Source organism: Hoplias malabaricus, chromosome X2 (genome assembly GCF_029633855.1).
Source record: "Hoplias malabaricus isolate fHopMal1 chromosome X2, fHopMal1.hap1, whole genome shotgun sequence".
Lineage (NCBI taxonomy): Eukaryota > Metazoa > Chordata > Actinopteri > Characiformes > Erythrinidae > Hoplias > Hoplias malabaricus.
Window position 1 is genome coordinate 7,349,852 of NC_089819.1, and position 15,857 is coordinate 7,365,708.

Sequence of the window (15,857 nt, forward strand, 5' to 3'; positions counted from 1 at the left end):
ATTTCCACTCACTGGCCACTTTTTTTAAACACCTCTCATCTGCTGATGCTCTCTGAATACTTTATTAGGAACACACCCTTTCTACAGTCGCTTACTTGTCACTTTATTAGAAACAATACATTTCTTCCATTCACTGGGCATTTTATTAGAAACATCCTATTTCCCTCCAATTTTCCAATTAATGTGATTACATTTCCACTGTATAAGCAGTGTTTTAAATTATTTTGAAGTTATTTCCAAAGTGTTAGCAATGATTCCTTAAAAATGAATCAACTTTAAAGTGAGCTACTCAAGTATTTTACTCCCCTGTGGAATAATGTACAAATGTGGTGTGTTTGAGGGCTGTTTCAGGACAGATTTGTTACAGTATATAGGATTTTCCCTGCTGTATATAATCCTTTATTTACTGTAGATATCAGTGCAGTATTGATAGACAATGATACAAATTTGCCACCTCTAAGCATCTTTAGCATAAAACTCTTCAGCTCGAGCGACCCTTGATGCTATTTTCTCCTGCACTTCTCTAGGTGAGCTGCCACTCTCCTTGGCTGCCTGTACAAATCAGCCAGACATGGTGAACTATCTGACAGAAAACAGCCACAAAAATGCGGATCTGAGGCGTCAGGATTCTCGAGGAAACACAGTGCTGCATGCACTCGTTCACATTGCAGACAACACGCGGGACAACACACGCTTCCTCACCAAGATGTACGACCTGCTGCTCATCAAGTGCACCAAGAAATACCCAGAATGTAACCTGGAGGACATTCTCAACAACGATGGCTTGTCCCCCCTCATGATGGCAGCTAAGCTTGGAAAAATAGGGGTGAATAAATGTGAAATTCCAGCTTGTGTAACAAGAATAGTTTATAAACACCACTGTGTCTTTAGACTGTAACATAAACCTTATTAAAACAGAAGAGGGCGGGTGGGAGGATGGATGGATAGATGAATGGATTGGGTAAAAATAAGAAAAACTACAATGATTGACGAATAGGAAGAAAAATGGATGAGTAAAATAAAGGGTAAATCGAGTCAAAGTGTAAAAACATGAATTAATAAGTGGATTTTAAAACAAAAAACAGGAACAGCTGGGTGGATGGATGATGAAAAGACAAAAAATGCAGTGACTGAAATGTGTGAAACAAATGTTTACTTAATTATAACATTTAATTGCAGCTGTTTTGCCCCTGCAGGTGTTCCAGCACATCATTCGCAGAGAGATACAGGACGAGGAAGCTCGTCATCTGTGCCGGAAGTTTAAGGACTGGGTGTATGGACCAGTCTACTCCTCGCTCTATGACCTATCCTCTCTGGACACGTGTGGAGAGGAGGTTTCTGTGCTGGAGATCCTTGTCTACAACAGCAGGGTAGAGGTAACCATGGGTTACAGCTCATCTCTTTTGTTAGCAAAGATCAACAAACTCTTATTAATGCAACTTAATGTTTGGTTGTTTAGGCTGTGGTGTAGAAAACCCCCTTTAACAGCCATGAGTGAACAGGAAACAGACCATGTTTGTTTGTTCACTGCTTTCGACCATTTTGCCTCAGAACCGTCATGAGATGCTGGCTGTGGAGCCCATCAACGAGCTGCTGAGGGCCAAGTGGCAGAAGTTTGGAGCCGCCACCTTCTACATTAGCGTCTTTTCCTACCTCTTCACCATGATCATCTTCACACTTGTTGCTTACTACCGCCCATCAGAGGGCACGGTATGAACTGCAGCCTCTCTCTCTCTCTCTCTCTCTCTCTCCTTCTCACACACACACACACACACACACACACACACACACACACACAATTATACTATATATTCAGGTTTTCTAGAATGCAAATATATATATATGAGATTGAATACATTGTGTATGAGTTTATACAAAGTCTGTATACATTTTTAATGACTCTCCTCAGCCTCCATATTCATACACAACCACTGGAGACAAACTGCGATTGGCTGGAGAAGTTATCACCGTCACCTCTGGAGTCTTCTTCTTCTTAACTAATGTGAGTTCTCTCTCTCTCTCTCTCTCTGTCACACACACTCTCTCTCACACACACACACACACATACATACACAGAAATGGTCAAAAGGTAAAGCATGTATGTTTTGTCCACAAAGTCACTGGGTGTTAAAATAAAACAAATATGATAAGAAATGTTTGTATTTTAACCAGATTAGTGGTGAACATATATCTGTGTGCTTTTGTGTTTTCATATGAAAAATACATAGTTTTTATTGCTGGATGCACTGGAATTGTGTTTGATGGATTTGGATTAGTATGTGCTCATTACGTACAAAAGTAATAAAAATCTCAGAAATCAAGGGGTTGTTTTTTGGTATAATTTGTTTTGTGAATGTTATTTGCTATAAATATAGAACTGATTCATAATGGCATTTTATTATTATTATTTATGAAGCATGTGTTCATAATGCCAGGTCAAGGTCATTTGACAAAGAGACGTTTTGGAGGTATTTCTGTCAATGTATTTGTTTAAGAGGCCAAAGGTTTGTCTGACTCAAGCCCAGTTGCTGTTTGGATGAGGTAACACTGTGCTTTCCCCAAAACTGCTTCTTCCCAAACAAAAGAAAACACGTATTCAAGCCTGTATTCCTCACAAATTAATGTCTTGAGAAAAGAGAGGAGTTATCCACGCACTGTTTAAAACATCTCCGCCTCGGCCTCACTTAAGTTTGTTTAATTGGATCCTGTTTCTCTTTTCATTTGCACCACAATACCCTCTGTGTTCTGTGTTTTTTTTTTTGTCTTCTCACAGCATTAAACACAGTGCATTCACATTTATTTTTTGGAAATTTTACTCTCTGTGTCTCCCTCCCTTTTTCTCTTCCTTTTAGGTTAAAGACTTGTTCCTGAAGAAGTGCCCAAGGGTGAATTCGTTATTTATTGATGGATCCTTTCAACTCCTCTAGTAAGATACACATACTCCATCCCACTCTCGCTATCTCTTTTTCTCTACCTCCATTGCCCTCTCTCTGTCTCTTACCCTCCCTCGCTGTGTTTTTCCCTGAGGCAAATTCCTCCTCTCTTTTAATTGAGCTGTCTAATTAATTCTACAGCCCTGGACTTGGCATGTTTTTATAGTTTACATCTCCTTTAATAAAACCCCACCGCAGTTCACAGCCACATGGTGTTCTGGTTTCTTCTGAATTTATAAATGCAGCGAGGCCTGGAGCACCTTTCCAAAAGAACTGTATTTTTTTAATTTCGAAATATCTGCTGTCCCAGCCACGGATAGCCTCCACTGAACCTCGGCACACACAAGTCCCTCCAAATCACATTACAGGCGTTACATAACTAGGGCCAAGGTCTTGTTTTTGTGTCGAAAGGCAACAAAACATTTCAAACCGTTTCCTGGACACAGGCCTTTAATGAATAACCTTCTGATCATAATTTTCACACTTATTTTTCCACAGCTACAATGATGTGTTTACGTTGCAATAATTTAAACATATTATTCGGAGTGCTTTTTATATGCATTTAGTGACCGTTGTTTTGTTTCATGAACTCACGTATGGTACTGCAACAACATCTGTAGACGGTGTAAAAGGACAATGTTTGTTTATTGGAGCGCAGCCAATGTCTGTTGTCAGTTAAGACAGACTAAATATTTAGAGGGATATTTAAACAGTTTAAATACATTAGGCGGGAATACACCCTGGAGGGGGCGCCAGTCCTTCACAGGGCAACACAGACCCACACACATTCACTCACACCTACGGACACTTTCGAGTCGCCAATCCACCTGCATCGTGTGTTTTTTTGGACTGTGGGAGGAAACCGGAGCACCCGGAGGAAACCCACGCAGACACAGGGAGAACACACCAACTCCTCACAGACAGTCACCCGAAGCGGGAATCGAACCCACAACCTCCAGGCCCCTGGAGCTGTGTGACTGCGACACTACCTGAAATGTGATGGTGACAAACTTTATTTAAATATCCCTGATAGCCATTTTTAATATTTGGTTCATTTGTCGAACTTATGATCAAACGTATGCTTGGTCATTGAAATTGTGTGTAAATTCAAATGTAATTTGATGTTAAATTGTTAAACTCAAGTCTAATGTCATCAGTAACATCAAAAGTAGAAAGTAGAAAATGTCAGAATGACTAAAATGCAAAGGTCTTGGATATTTACCAGCCGTTTAAGGTTGTAAACTCCCAGATATTGAGGATCAGGTACACAATTACATGTTTTCATTTTCAGTGTAGACAACTGTTGGCTGAACATTGTTGTACTGACTCACAGCTGCATGAATCTTTAAGTAGATTTATTGCATTCCAGGGTACATTTGGGTGGTCAATTGTAAACAATGCCCCACCAGGGTGTATCCCTGCCTTGCACCTAATGTTCTCCAGGTAGGCTCCGGACCCACCGTGACCCTGAACTGGATAAACTGGATTAGGCTGGTGCCCTCGTGTCTTAGATTTAGACCTGGACCAAGGTCCAGGAAACTAGGTTTTGCCACAAAGTTTTGAGACTGCAGCGAAAGTGCTAGACACTGAAAGTGTTGAAAAAGTAGAAACAGTTTATGCATTATGATATTCTTAACGACCTTCACTAAAGCTGTTGTGTAGTTACAAGCACAACCACCAATTAGTGTTCAGACAAAAGTCTAAGTTAATGAGGTTTGAAGCACCGTGTTTTTGCAGTACTGAGAAATTACCTAAATTAGCTTCCAGCTTGGTTCAAGCACTAATTGGACAGGGGGGTTTGCTACTGTTTTCCTGATAAAAAAAAACCTCATGAATGTTTATTGTTGCTCTCTATTCTCTGTCCTGTGTCTGTAGCTTTATCTACTCTGTGCTGGTGCTGGTGACGGCGACTCTTTACCTCTTAGGAATCCAGGCCTATGTTACTGTCATGGTTTTTGCACTAGTTTTGGGCTGGATGAACACACTTTACTTCACCAGAGGACTCAAACTCACTGGGACCTACAGCATCATGATCCAGAAGGTAGAAGACTAATCTTAGTTCTTACACCGTACGCCCTTAACCCAGAATAATGCAGTCTGTGTGTTCAGAGATTTATAGAATATTTTTAGCATAGTATCAGTGACTTATCTTCTTGTTAATAATTTTAATAATTAGATTTTAGGGCTTATTAAGTACATGTTCTCTGGCTTTTTAAAAGGAAACTACATGCAACAAACGTTTTTAAAAATTTGGTTTTGAAGTGGCTAGTGGCTGCAGTAGAGAGTCATTATGTATTTTTATCTTCTGTGTTCAGATTCTCTTCAAAGACTTGTTCCGGTTCCTGCTGGTCTACGTTCTCTTCATGATCGGCTATGCCTCAGGTACAATTCACAACAATAATTACCTTATTTGTAAAGTCACTGAAGTTCTGCTCTAGCCCTTGGCAGTCTTGGTTTATTTGGGCTATTTTTGTATAGTTTTGATAAGTCATATTAAACAACGTTTACCATGTTGGCCTTATTTCATATATATATATATTTTTTCATATCTCTCCCTCTCTCTCTCCTACTCTCACTGTGTTTTTGTCAGTTTATATAAGGCCATCAATTCTGAAACCTAGCCGACTCTTAAGTAGAGTAATGTATAGTGATTTTATCAGATTTGTTTGTTGTTTTTCTCCTGTCCCCCCTCAGCTCTGGTGTCCCTGCTGACCGTGTGTCCTTCTAACAGCACGCAGTGTGGAGACAGCTGTTCCCAGAATCTCCACTGCAGAGACACTGTCACCTTCAGCCTTTTCCTGCTGGACCTCTTCAAACTCACTATTGGCACTGGTGACCTGGATGACCTTCTGCAGGGGGCGCAGTACCCTGAGGTTTTCCTCATCCTGGTGGTCACCTACATCATCCTCACCTTTGTACTGCTGCTTAACATGCTGATCGCCCTGATGGGTGAGACGGTCAGCCAAGTGTCCAAGGAGAGCAAGAAGATCTGGAAGCTTCAGGTGAGCTAAGCCTGTGGAGCTCATGGCGAAAAACAGCATTTTTTCTCATTTCTTCAAATAAGAGCATGATTAACTCTGTAAACATTGCACGATTAAACATTACTGACCGGTCAGTACAGTCCATATATTTAATAGATTAGATGTTTGTAAAGGTTTGTGATGTAAACTTATTCAAACATGGCTGCTCTTTCATTCTACAGCAGTTTAACCCCTCCCTTTTAGTCTATGGCCATTTAACCCCATCGATCGTGTTGGCCCCATCCATTAAGTCTATTGTTGCTTAGCTCTAGTCATTCCTGTTCAAATGATGTTGAGTGTTATTTGTGCAGACTGTTTGTATCAATTATAGGTGAGTAACATCTGTTAAATGGTGTGCTGTTCATGGCCATCAGGAAGCACATGGAGCATTGCATCCAAAATGGTTTTACACTGTTTTTGTTTACATGTGGAAAAATATTTAGTCCTTTTTTTTTTATTATTTTGGTTTGATCAAAAACCCCCCCCCCCCCCCAAAAAAAAAAGAAAAAGGCCAGAAACAGCTGGTCTTTTCTCTCTCAATGAGGCTGCTATTTTAGGTTAATTTCAGAGCTTTTTTCATTTTAGCAATAATAATCCCTTTGAATTAGAAACAGAGGCGAGTACAAAGAGAAGAGAAGAAAACACCTGGAAGCTCGGAGGGACGCTCGGTCTCGCGTCTGAGGGCAGGTGTGCAGTTTATAGTTAATAAGCGTCGAAAATCGGGTTAATCAGAAACACCACGCTGAAGGGAGATGAAAATAAAACCTGGAAGCCTTAGATGAAAAGGAAATACATCTCACCAGGCGCAGAACCTTATTTGAGTCTTAATAATTTATAAACCTAAAATTAGGTTAATTAGAATCAGAGTGGTGCCTGAAGAGAAGTGGAACGTACAGGTAAAGAGAGGAAGAAAGAATCAAGATCATATTAAATCTAGTCAATGTATCTGATATTTTAATAATGAGATTTAAAAAATATATATTATATGATTATTCCTATCTCTGTAGGCTTTTTTTGCTTGAGTCTATTTTTTATAGGTTATTTTATCCAGTGGAATCCAGTGTTATTATTTAGTATTATCAATTAACTAACCCGATAAATATGTAAAATATTGAAGATGATTTAACTTGTAACTTGTATGTCTGTTTACGCACAGTGGGCCACAACGATTCTGGACATTGAGCGAGCATTCCCAGTTTGTCTGCGCAAATATTTCAGAGTTGGGGAGATGGTGACAGTGGGCAGGAACTCTGATGGGACCCCCGACAAACGCTGGTGCTTCAGGTACTCCTAAAACACCTGGAAAACTACAGTTCTTTTCATTATTATATGATCAAAGTCTTTACCGTTTAGCTGTACGCTTTAGCTTACCGTATGCAACAATTTTAGCACAGTTTCTTGGACTTAGAAAAGAACTGAGAGAAAAATATAGAGTAAATCAAAATAGATTTTACAGGTTAATTTTCACTGAAAATTGTCGGTGACTGAATTCTCCATCCATTCGAGACATTCCGTTTTCTTTAATTCTTCCATTTTTATTGTTCTATATTCAGTTTTTTTGTACGTTGTATTTCCCTCTACAAGTTTTGACCAACACTGGACAAAGTCAAAGTCCAGTATCTGATCTAAAATGATGATAGGTCTAAGGATGGTGTACTACATGTGCTATGTACTACAGGGTGGATGAGGTGAAGTGGTCGCACTGGAATCAGAATTTAGGAATTATTAATGAAGACCCAGGGCATAAAGAGTCAAACCAATATGAAAACACACAGACCGCGAAAGGACTGAGGAGAGGTGAGTTATGCACCATTCATACACAAAATGGACAACAACTTCAGTATCATGGAGCTAAATGTTGTCACTGTCAAAGAAACAGGTTACCTATTGTTTTTTTATATATATATATATAATTTGTTTGGAACTGACAGCTGCCTTTTGATGTTTTGTATTAATGAAATGATTAGTTAAACAATAGATATGTTTCAAAGTATTTTTAATGATATTAACTTTGTTTGACTTATCAGTCCATGCCTTGTAGTGCAGGCTGAACTCCAGTTATAGTGTACTTTCTGACGGAAGTGAATTTTGAGTGAATTCTAATTTTAGCTGTACCCAGCTCATTCATTCATTATCTGTAAGCGCTTATCCAGTTCAGGGTCACGGTGGGTCCAGAGCCTACTCTGAATCACTCTGAACACACCCTGAAGGGGGCGCCGGTCCTTCACCGGGCAACACACACACACACAATCACTCACACCTACGGACACTTTGTTTGAGTCACTCCCAAGTTTAGTTATTTTTAGGTCTGCCTCTTAGTAAGGTCCCCACCAATCACAGCACACGGCCAAGCATAAGCTTCTTTTCAAACTGCGGCTCATCACGCTTGGAGGAGAACACTAAATACATTCTGATAAAGCTTTTGAAGATTTTGTTCACTCCTATAGGCTGATTTAGAATATTAAGGGATGTTAAACGTTACCATATTTAGAGTTTACATTTGCTTTCCTGTAACACACACACACACACACACACACATGGTCAGTAATTTAAATTTATTGTGCTGTTATTTTTTGCCGTTACAGACCGGTGGTCCACGGTGGTCCCGAGGGTGGTGGAGCTGAGTAAAGGACCTCGCTCCCGGGACCATGTGGTTGAGATGGAGCCCCTCAGCCCCAGAGCCAAACTCAGATCCGATAGCTAGAGCTTGGTCTAAACCTGGGAAGCTGTCATTGAGCAGAGACTTAGTGACCAAAAAAGCGGGACCAAGGTCACTTCACGTAAACAAAACTGGATTGGGTCGTGTCACAACTCAAATGCCTTGGGAACAGATGCCTAAACCTGCTGTGGTCACTTTATAACCAAAAGTGGTTATAGGAAAACCTCAATTTTAGAATTAGGATCCTTAAATAAATGCTATTTTGTTTAATATATATTTATATATAGTCACTGTCAGAAGAAAGCCATGAACCATTATTTTAACATATATTTCTGCTGGTCATTTTTCTACATATGGGGTGGGTAGGGGTTGACAGCACAGATGTTACTTTAAATGTACTATACTCCTAAATAGTTATGGACCATATCCAACTGTCCATTCATGAGGAAAGGAGAAGAATGGAGTTTTCCTTTGATAGTGACAGTACACATTAGAGAACTGGTGGACCATTAACTGACCCTAGTGAACATTGTAAAAGCTTCTGTACTCTTGAGTGGCCAGACTACAATATTTCCACAGAGGATAAAGACTTCAACACTATCAGGAGGAAAATAGAGACACCGACGCCATTCAGGTGCATTCTGTTTTATTATAAGACTTATTTTTTTTAAAAGAAGATTTTCTAATATTTTCGCTGTGCCTTCTGTAATCGTGCTCTCTCAGGGACCTGTTGTTTTGGAAAGAGTCCTTTTATAGCAAATGTTGCTAGGCCAGACAAGCTTCTTTCAAAATCACATTCATACTAATATGAACATGCACAGCACACCTCAGATTATATCTCAGTGTATGCATTAGGTCACAACAAGCCTGCATTACCATGAGCAACTGAGTGAAGTAGCCAGAGTGCAGAACACACTTCGGTTTATATCACAGTCTCTACATTTAGACTGAGTTAGTCATTGCTAATAGTATTTTTGTATGTATTTCCTTTCTCGTTTTGTCACTCTGTAAATTATTTGTGAGTTTTGTTGCTGTGGAGCTGTATATAAGAGAGCAAGGTATGAATATGTTGAAGAGTTTCTTAGATCAACTTTAGTTTTGCTGCTGTAGCTAACTTTGTTATATTAGCTTCCTAATGACATAGACATTTTCATTCATAACGCTACAGGAAACCTACATAAGCCTTTTAATGGCATCTCACCTAAAACTACATACATCTATAAAGGCTTATTCCAAAAGTATAGAAAATGATACATTGGTATAAGTGTCTACAGATAGTAACCTAGGTTTATATATGTGCCATATATCCTTTTGTGTTACAGAACCAAATCTACTAAGTTTGCCTGACCTAGCAACAGTTGCAGTGTCCGCTGGATATAATGGTGGCGCATGGAAAAGTGTGCGTGCACAGTGAGCATATATCAGTCCACTGGCATAAAAAGGCTGGCACACCACTGACTGTAGACCACTGCTGGTCCACCATCGGACCACTCAGATTACTGCCCTGTACAGGATAGAACTCACTTTTAATATCCTCAAACAAATGTTAAATTCACAGACTTTTATTCTGGAAAACAAACTAATACAAATATTACCAACAACTATGAGAGACATAATATAAGACATGAGTATGACTGATACAAAATGATTATGCTAAAAATGTTGACACTGTGCTGGATTAAAATTATTGACTAATCTTATTTATAAAGAATAACAAAACAGACTTAATGAAGGAAAACAAATTGTAAATTGGACTCTGAGTGGAAAAGTGCTCAAATGTAGCATTTTGTCTAAAATTCTGTTTAATCACCAGCGATCCGCCCAGAAAACGCTGTGCAAAACACTAGTGGACCTCCAACTTTGCCCCCTAAATGGACCAACAGTGGTCCGCCATCTCCTTGCTATCAGGGTGTATGTGTGTGTGTGTAGTTTTTCTTTTGTTTTGTTTTTGTTTGTTTGTGTGTGTGTGTGTTTTCAGGTGTGAGATATGATACTGACAGAAGAAAAATGCATTTTTTCATTAACATCTCAGCAATTCATCTTTGGCTCATCCAGATGAAACTAAAGCACATTCTGGTTGTGCCAGGAAAGAAAAACCTAAACTGCCTCAGAACACAAAGCCAATAGCTACTAGTCATATATCAATTTAGAAGTTACATCATAGCAACTCTAACTGGCCACATTGTTAGAAACAAAGATTGTACATTTAGCCTATGCACATAGCATTTCCAGAGCAAACCTTTTAAGGTTTTTAACCCTTTAAGAATATAATTAAGTGTTAGGAGTCTTGCCCAGGGACTACTCTTCTTGAGTGTGTAGCGTGATGTGCTTACATAAGCAGGGAATTGAACAGTAGTCTTTTGCATAGAAGTCAGCAATGTTACCTTTTACACCAGAGGTTTTCAAATCCCGTCCTTGCAACCAGGTTCCAAGTCAAGATTTAAAATAGCCGGCCGGTATGACACTGTACCTGGCCAGTCAGGTGCATTAGCAGTTGGAGCTATATTGTTATACTGGTCGGCCATTTTAAAATCCCGGACTGGAATCTGGAAAGACCTCTGCTCTACAACAACCACGACCATAAAACTGACTAAGCAGAAAAGATGATGATGATGATGATGATGCTCTACACCAACCACATCATTATAGTGGTCCCATAGGTCAGGTGTTTCTTATAAATGGTGTTATAATGTGTATAAGCACAGCTCTGCTGAAAAATAAAGAAAATATTGGGTTCTAAATGATCTAAATTGGTTAATAATACAGTGTAAAGGGTCCTGGTGGTATTCACAGGTGAGTTGTGATGGTTTTCGTAATGGGATCTAATAGTTAAGGGGAAAATAGTGGTCGGTAATGGTGTCCAACTAAAAATTGGACACCAAATCATCAGGTTTAAATCAGTATTCGGGTTTTAATCCTAATGGTCCTAATTTTTTGCATTAGGGAATATGTTTTTTTTTTTAAAATAATTTCTAAATGTGCACAACTGTAACCTATTATTAACCTCTAAAGAGGGCCTGTGACCACTTTGCCCATAATAAGGATGCCCATAATAATTTTATAAAATTAAAAAATAAGGATGAAATTTTGCTAAAGGAAACACTTGCCATTAAATCCATTGGGGCCTTTGTTTTAATCTTTTGGACAATTTTAATATTTGTACATATTTGAATATACCAGAGACATGTGTTGTGTACATATTGTGCTGGGTAGTTTGATACTAAACCGCAAAATATGTTAAAGCTCAGAGCATTGACGCTCTCTAAAGCTGGCTGTGACCTCCTTCTCATTTTTATAGAAATGTATTATTAACGAAACTCATTAAAACTCATTCAGAAGTAATTCCCACCAAAACTGGAGAAGTAGATCAGGAGCTGGTTCCATATTTAAGGCAGCATTGTGTTCAATCTTGTCAGTGGGGTAACTGGCAGGTTTAGAGTCTTGTGTGAAAGTTTGCACCCCCCTGGATTTTCATAGTGAAATGTATTTAAACTACACAGAGAAATGATTGTCTTGATTTGATATATTAATTATTTTTGTCACAACGTAGTAAATGTTTGCAATTTTTCATCATCAAGAGACCTTCACTGTGACCACGCTGCTTTTACTCCAGCTTTTAATCTTCCCAGGAGACTCATTTTTTATTTTCTCTGAGAAATCTGCATCCACACCTCCAGAAGTTCAGTCTTAGAAGTTGGTAGAACCCATGCAGTGCTGTCGAAGTCAGGAATCTGTAGTGGTCAATTAACAGTTCTTAGAAACGTCTTTTGTGTCTGTATCCTTTTCTCAGTGCTGGCCTCTCTCCATCCCCTCATTCTTTCAGCCTCACCGTGTAGAGCAGTCTCACAGTGGAAGGTTGGATACAAACTGCTGTTGGATTTGTTCAGATCAGATGCGAGAGTGGAGTTACATCTCAAAGATGTAAGCTCTTAGTGTTGTTTATCTGATGAGGACAGACTGGGTGCATCACCAGGTCTAATGTGGTTGTTATGAGTGCAGATTTCTCTGTTGTCATCCAGTGTCCTTTTGCTTCAGCAAGGGAGATATATTTGACCAAATCTCTTCAGAAATATTACAAAAATGAATAAAAATCAAAACTAGAAGATTAAGTGGTCTGACTTTTACAGGTCATATGTGGGTGGCATTTAAAATATTTATTGAGCATAGACCTATAAAACCCTGGTTACATCACTGAATCTGTATATGTAATGTTGAAGAGAGTGCTATGTTTATACAGTAGAATATAATCCAAGATGATAAATATGTATTTATATATAAATAGCTGCACTATGTTAATGTTCCGAACCACAGTTTTACTGCAGGCCACAGTCTGAAGCCTGCACTGGACTTGACTGACTGGAGCAGTTGTCTTTTAAACTATGAGATCAAATAAAAGTTTCTAAGTTTGTAAACTTTTCTTTGTGTCCAACCTTGCTTTAAGATTTCAAGCTGGTTTTGAACCTTCCAGATGTTGTGTAAAACACAGTTCCTACACGAGCAAACAGAGGGCTTTGAAGATTTACTGACAATCTTAACAATGAATGATTTTTCCATGTTAACTAGTAGGAGTCTATGGAGTCAAAAAAGGGTTAAATAAAGATTTTGAGCTTGTAAAACAATGCAAGTTTTGTTCAACCAATCAGAACACTGATTTGCTGCTCTCACTCAACTTTGGTGCGCTGTGAGTAAACGCCTCCAATTGTCCTTCATGCCGCTTCCAGCCAGAGGTACAGTGGAGAGTCAGGTAAGTAACAATGCTAGTTCAGGTTTACTTTTGCAACAAATCAGTGTTCTGATTGGTTAAACAAACCTTGGGATCTGATTAGTCCAGCTAAAGCTTTTGACCGTCAAAACGGTCAAAAACACGCAGCTACAAAAAGATTCACACAGAAGGTGAATGTGTGGATTTTTACACCATGTTAAAAAAACTCCCACTGTTACATTTGGAACCTCAAAAATATTTGCTCTGGTACATTTTACGCCATTTGAGAGGCACTGATTCACACATACACAATATTTGATTTACAACTGCAAATCTTTTCTACACATTTAAAAATTATTTATACATATTACACATATTTTGTACAAATTTGTGAATTTAAATTTTTATTGTTGTTGTTTAAAACTTGCAATTCATTTGTGGGTTTGAATTTTACGTGTATGTAGTTGCTCAAACGCAGTTACAAATTCCATTACATCTGTGAGTATTGTTTCACAAACTCAAATTCTTTTTGACCCTCTTTTGATTCCATAGGAATCATTGGGAAGATTTGATTTTAATTGGTCTATTAGCAAATTTCTTATTTCTATGTTTAAAATGAAAAAATAATAAATGATTAACAGTGAATTATTTTATACTTACCAGCAGGAGTCAGTGTAGAGTCATTTGAGTATATCTGATACATAATATCACTGATTTGAGAGAAATTTATCTAAAAATAAAAAGAAATTTGAACTAAACATTTGTGGACACCTCCTGATTCAGAATTCTCCTGACATGTAGGATACAATTCAGGAGTCTGATGATCTCTCTCTGCAGCAGTTGCAGCTTCTATTTCTCCTGGAAGGCTTTACACTAGATATTGGAAAATGGCTGTAAGTATTTGAATGCAGCCACACGAACAGTAGTGAGGTCAGGTTCTGATGTTGGATCATTAGTTCTGGACACAAGAACCAGTACAACCCCTCCCAAACAGACAAGCCCAACACTGTGAGGCTTTATATGCCACTGGCTGACTCATGGCATTGATCATGGTGACTGTAGGCAGCTCCAGAAAATACATTTGTTTCTCAGGTAACTGTAGCCTGTTTTTTGGCCCCTCTCTGAGAGACCCACCCCCTCACTGAAGGACACTCTGGGACTGTGGCCCCTCTGAGCGAGGATAATCCTCTTTAGCGCCAATGCTAACTAGGCCATTAATCCTGCAGCAGTTTACCTCAGCACTCCGCAACACACTGCTGACACATCCACTCTATCTCTCTCTGTGTATCTCTCCTTCTCTCACCTACTCTCACACACTGACGTTCTCCCTTTCCTCCTCCAACTCTGTCTCTTTCTCTATCATTCTCTCTGAATTTAAAGTTTCTTTGTAATTTCACTGTCAGCACCTGTTACCACAAAAGTAGCACATGTAGGAAAACGACCCAGACTCCTGCCAAAAACTCACAGCTTTACACAAATAGACACACTCTCTGTACTCTTACACCTACCACTAAAGTGAATAAATGAATGAATATTTGCACGTGTTGCTGCTGTTTCAGTGCTAAAGAAGCTAAAGCTAATGGCACATCAGTTTAATATTAGACCCATTACTCATCCCAGAAACGAGGCCTTAGCCCGGACTACTGCAGTGTGTGTGTGTGTGTGTTTGGCAGAGGTGGTACCATGCTATCAAAAGTGTTAAGTGAAAAAAGTGTTAATAGTGAAAACCTTCACTGGAATTTAGCACGAGCAGTGGGCAGTCCTCTCACGGAACAGCTGTGCAGTTACAGAAATGTGTCCGCTATGTCCTGCTCAAAAAACTGTAAGTAAGGTTGTAATTGCTTCTGCCTCCAGGTTCAGACTGTCCTTATAGAGCAGAGAGAGAGAGAGAGAGAAACATCTATATGAGGAATCTATAAATAAGGAGTTTATAACAGTGGTCACCACATGGACTAGAAACTTAATGAAAGATTTCATGGAGTTACTAGAGGTCATTTTTATAAATGAGGAGGGCTGGGAAAAGAAAAGAAAATAAAAAGAGCAGAGGTCTGAGAGAGCAGTGTGACACAGGAAGGAAATCCATCTGGGGACAGTGGCTACTGAAAAACCTCAGAGAAATATTGGTTGACAAAGATAAACAAAGTCAAATGAATTGAAATTAAACGAGTAAATCTTTATTCCAGACTGAGTGGCTAGAGCATGTTCAGTTCAATTCATAAACCTCACACTGAATTTTAGAAATTGAAAATGCAGAGAGCACATGACAAAACAAGTTAAAAGTCCAGGCCAGGTCCCCTGACAGCTCAGAACAGAGATGTTAGATGAAGGGGTTTTTAAACCTGCTCCAGAACAAAGATGCCTGTTTATAGATGTGTGTGACATAAAACAAAGAAAGAAAGAAAGTATACAAACTAAACCTCTAATCCAATTAACCCCTCACTCCCTTTCTCATTCTTTAGCTTTTATTCTTTCCCTCTACCTCCTTTTCATTGTTCTCTCATTACTTTATTCTTACATTCTCTCTCTCTCTCTCTCTTTCTCTC

General features: G+C 39.0%; 1 protein-coding gene across 2 annotated transcripts in view; it reads left to right on the forward strand.

The window, feature by feature from the left end:
* Positions 1-12,990, forward strand: part of LOC136677009 (transient receptor potential cation channel subfamily V member 4-like) — a 30,347-nt gene extending 17,357 nt beyond the window's left edge. For both annotated transcript variants that reach the window (XM_066654351.1, XM_066654352.1), the window contains 11 exons: positions 528-826; positions 1,197-1,376; positions 1,552-1,710; positions 1,910-2,002; positions 2,853-2,926; positions 4,809-4,974; positions 5,249-5,315; positions 5,628-5,935; positions 7,110-7,237; positions 7,632-7,750; positions 8,539-12,990. In XM_066654351.1, the coding sequence (XP_066510448.1) occupies positions 528-826; positions 1,197-1,376; positions 1,552-1,710; positions 1,910-2,002; positions 2,853-2,926; positions 4,809-4,974; positions 5,249-5,315; positions 5,628-5,935; positions 7,110-7,237; positions 7,632-7,750; positions 8,539-8,657 (1,712 nt within the window). In that variant the 3' untranslated portion in view covers positions 8,658-12,990. The remainder of the gene's footprint in view (positions 1-527; positions 827-1,196; positions 1,377-1,551; positions 1,711-1,909; positions 2,003-2,852; positions 2,927-4,808; positions 4,975-5,248; positions 5,316-5,627; positions 5,936-7,109; positions 7,238-7,631; positions 7,751-8,538) is intronic.
* The last annotated feature ends 2,867 nt before the right edge of the window (positions 12,991-15,857 follow it).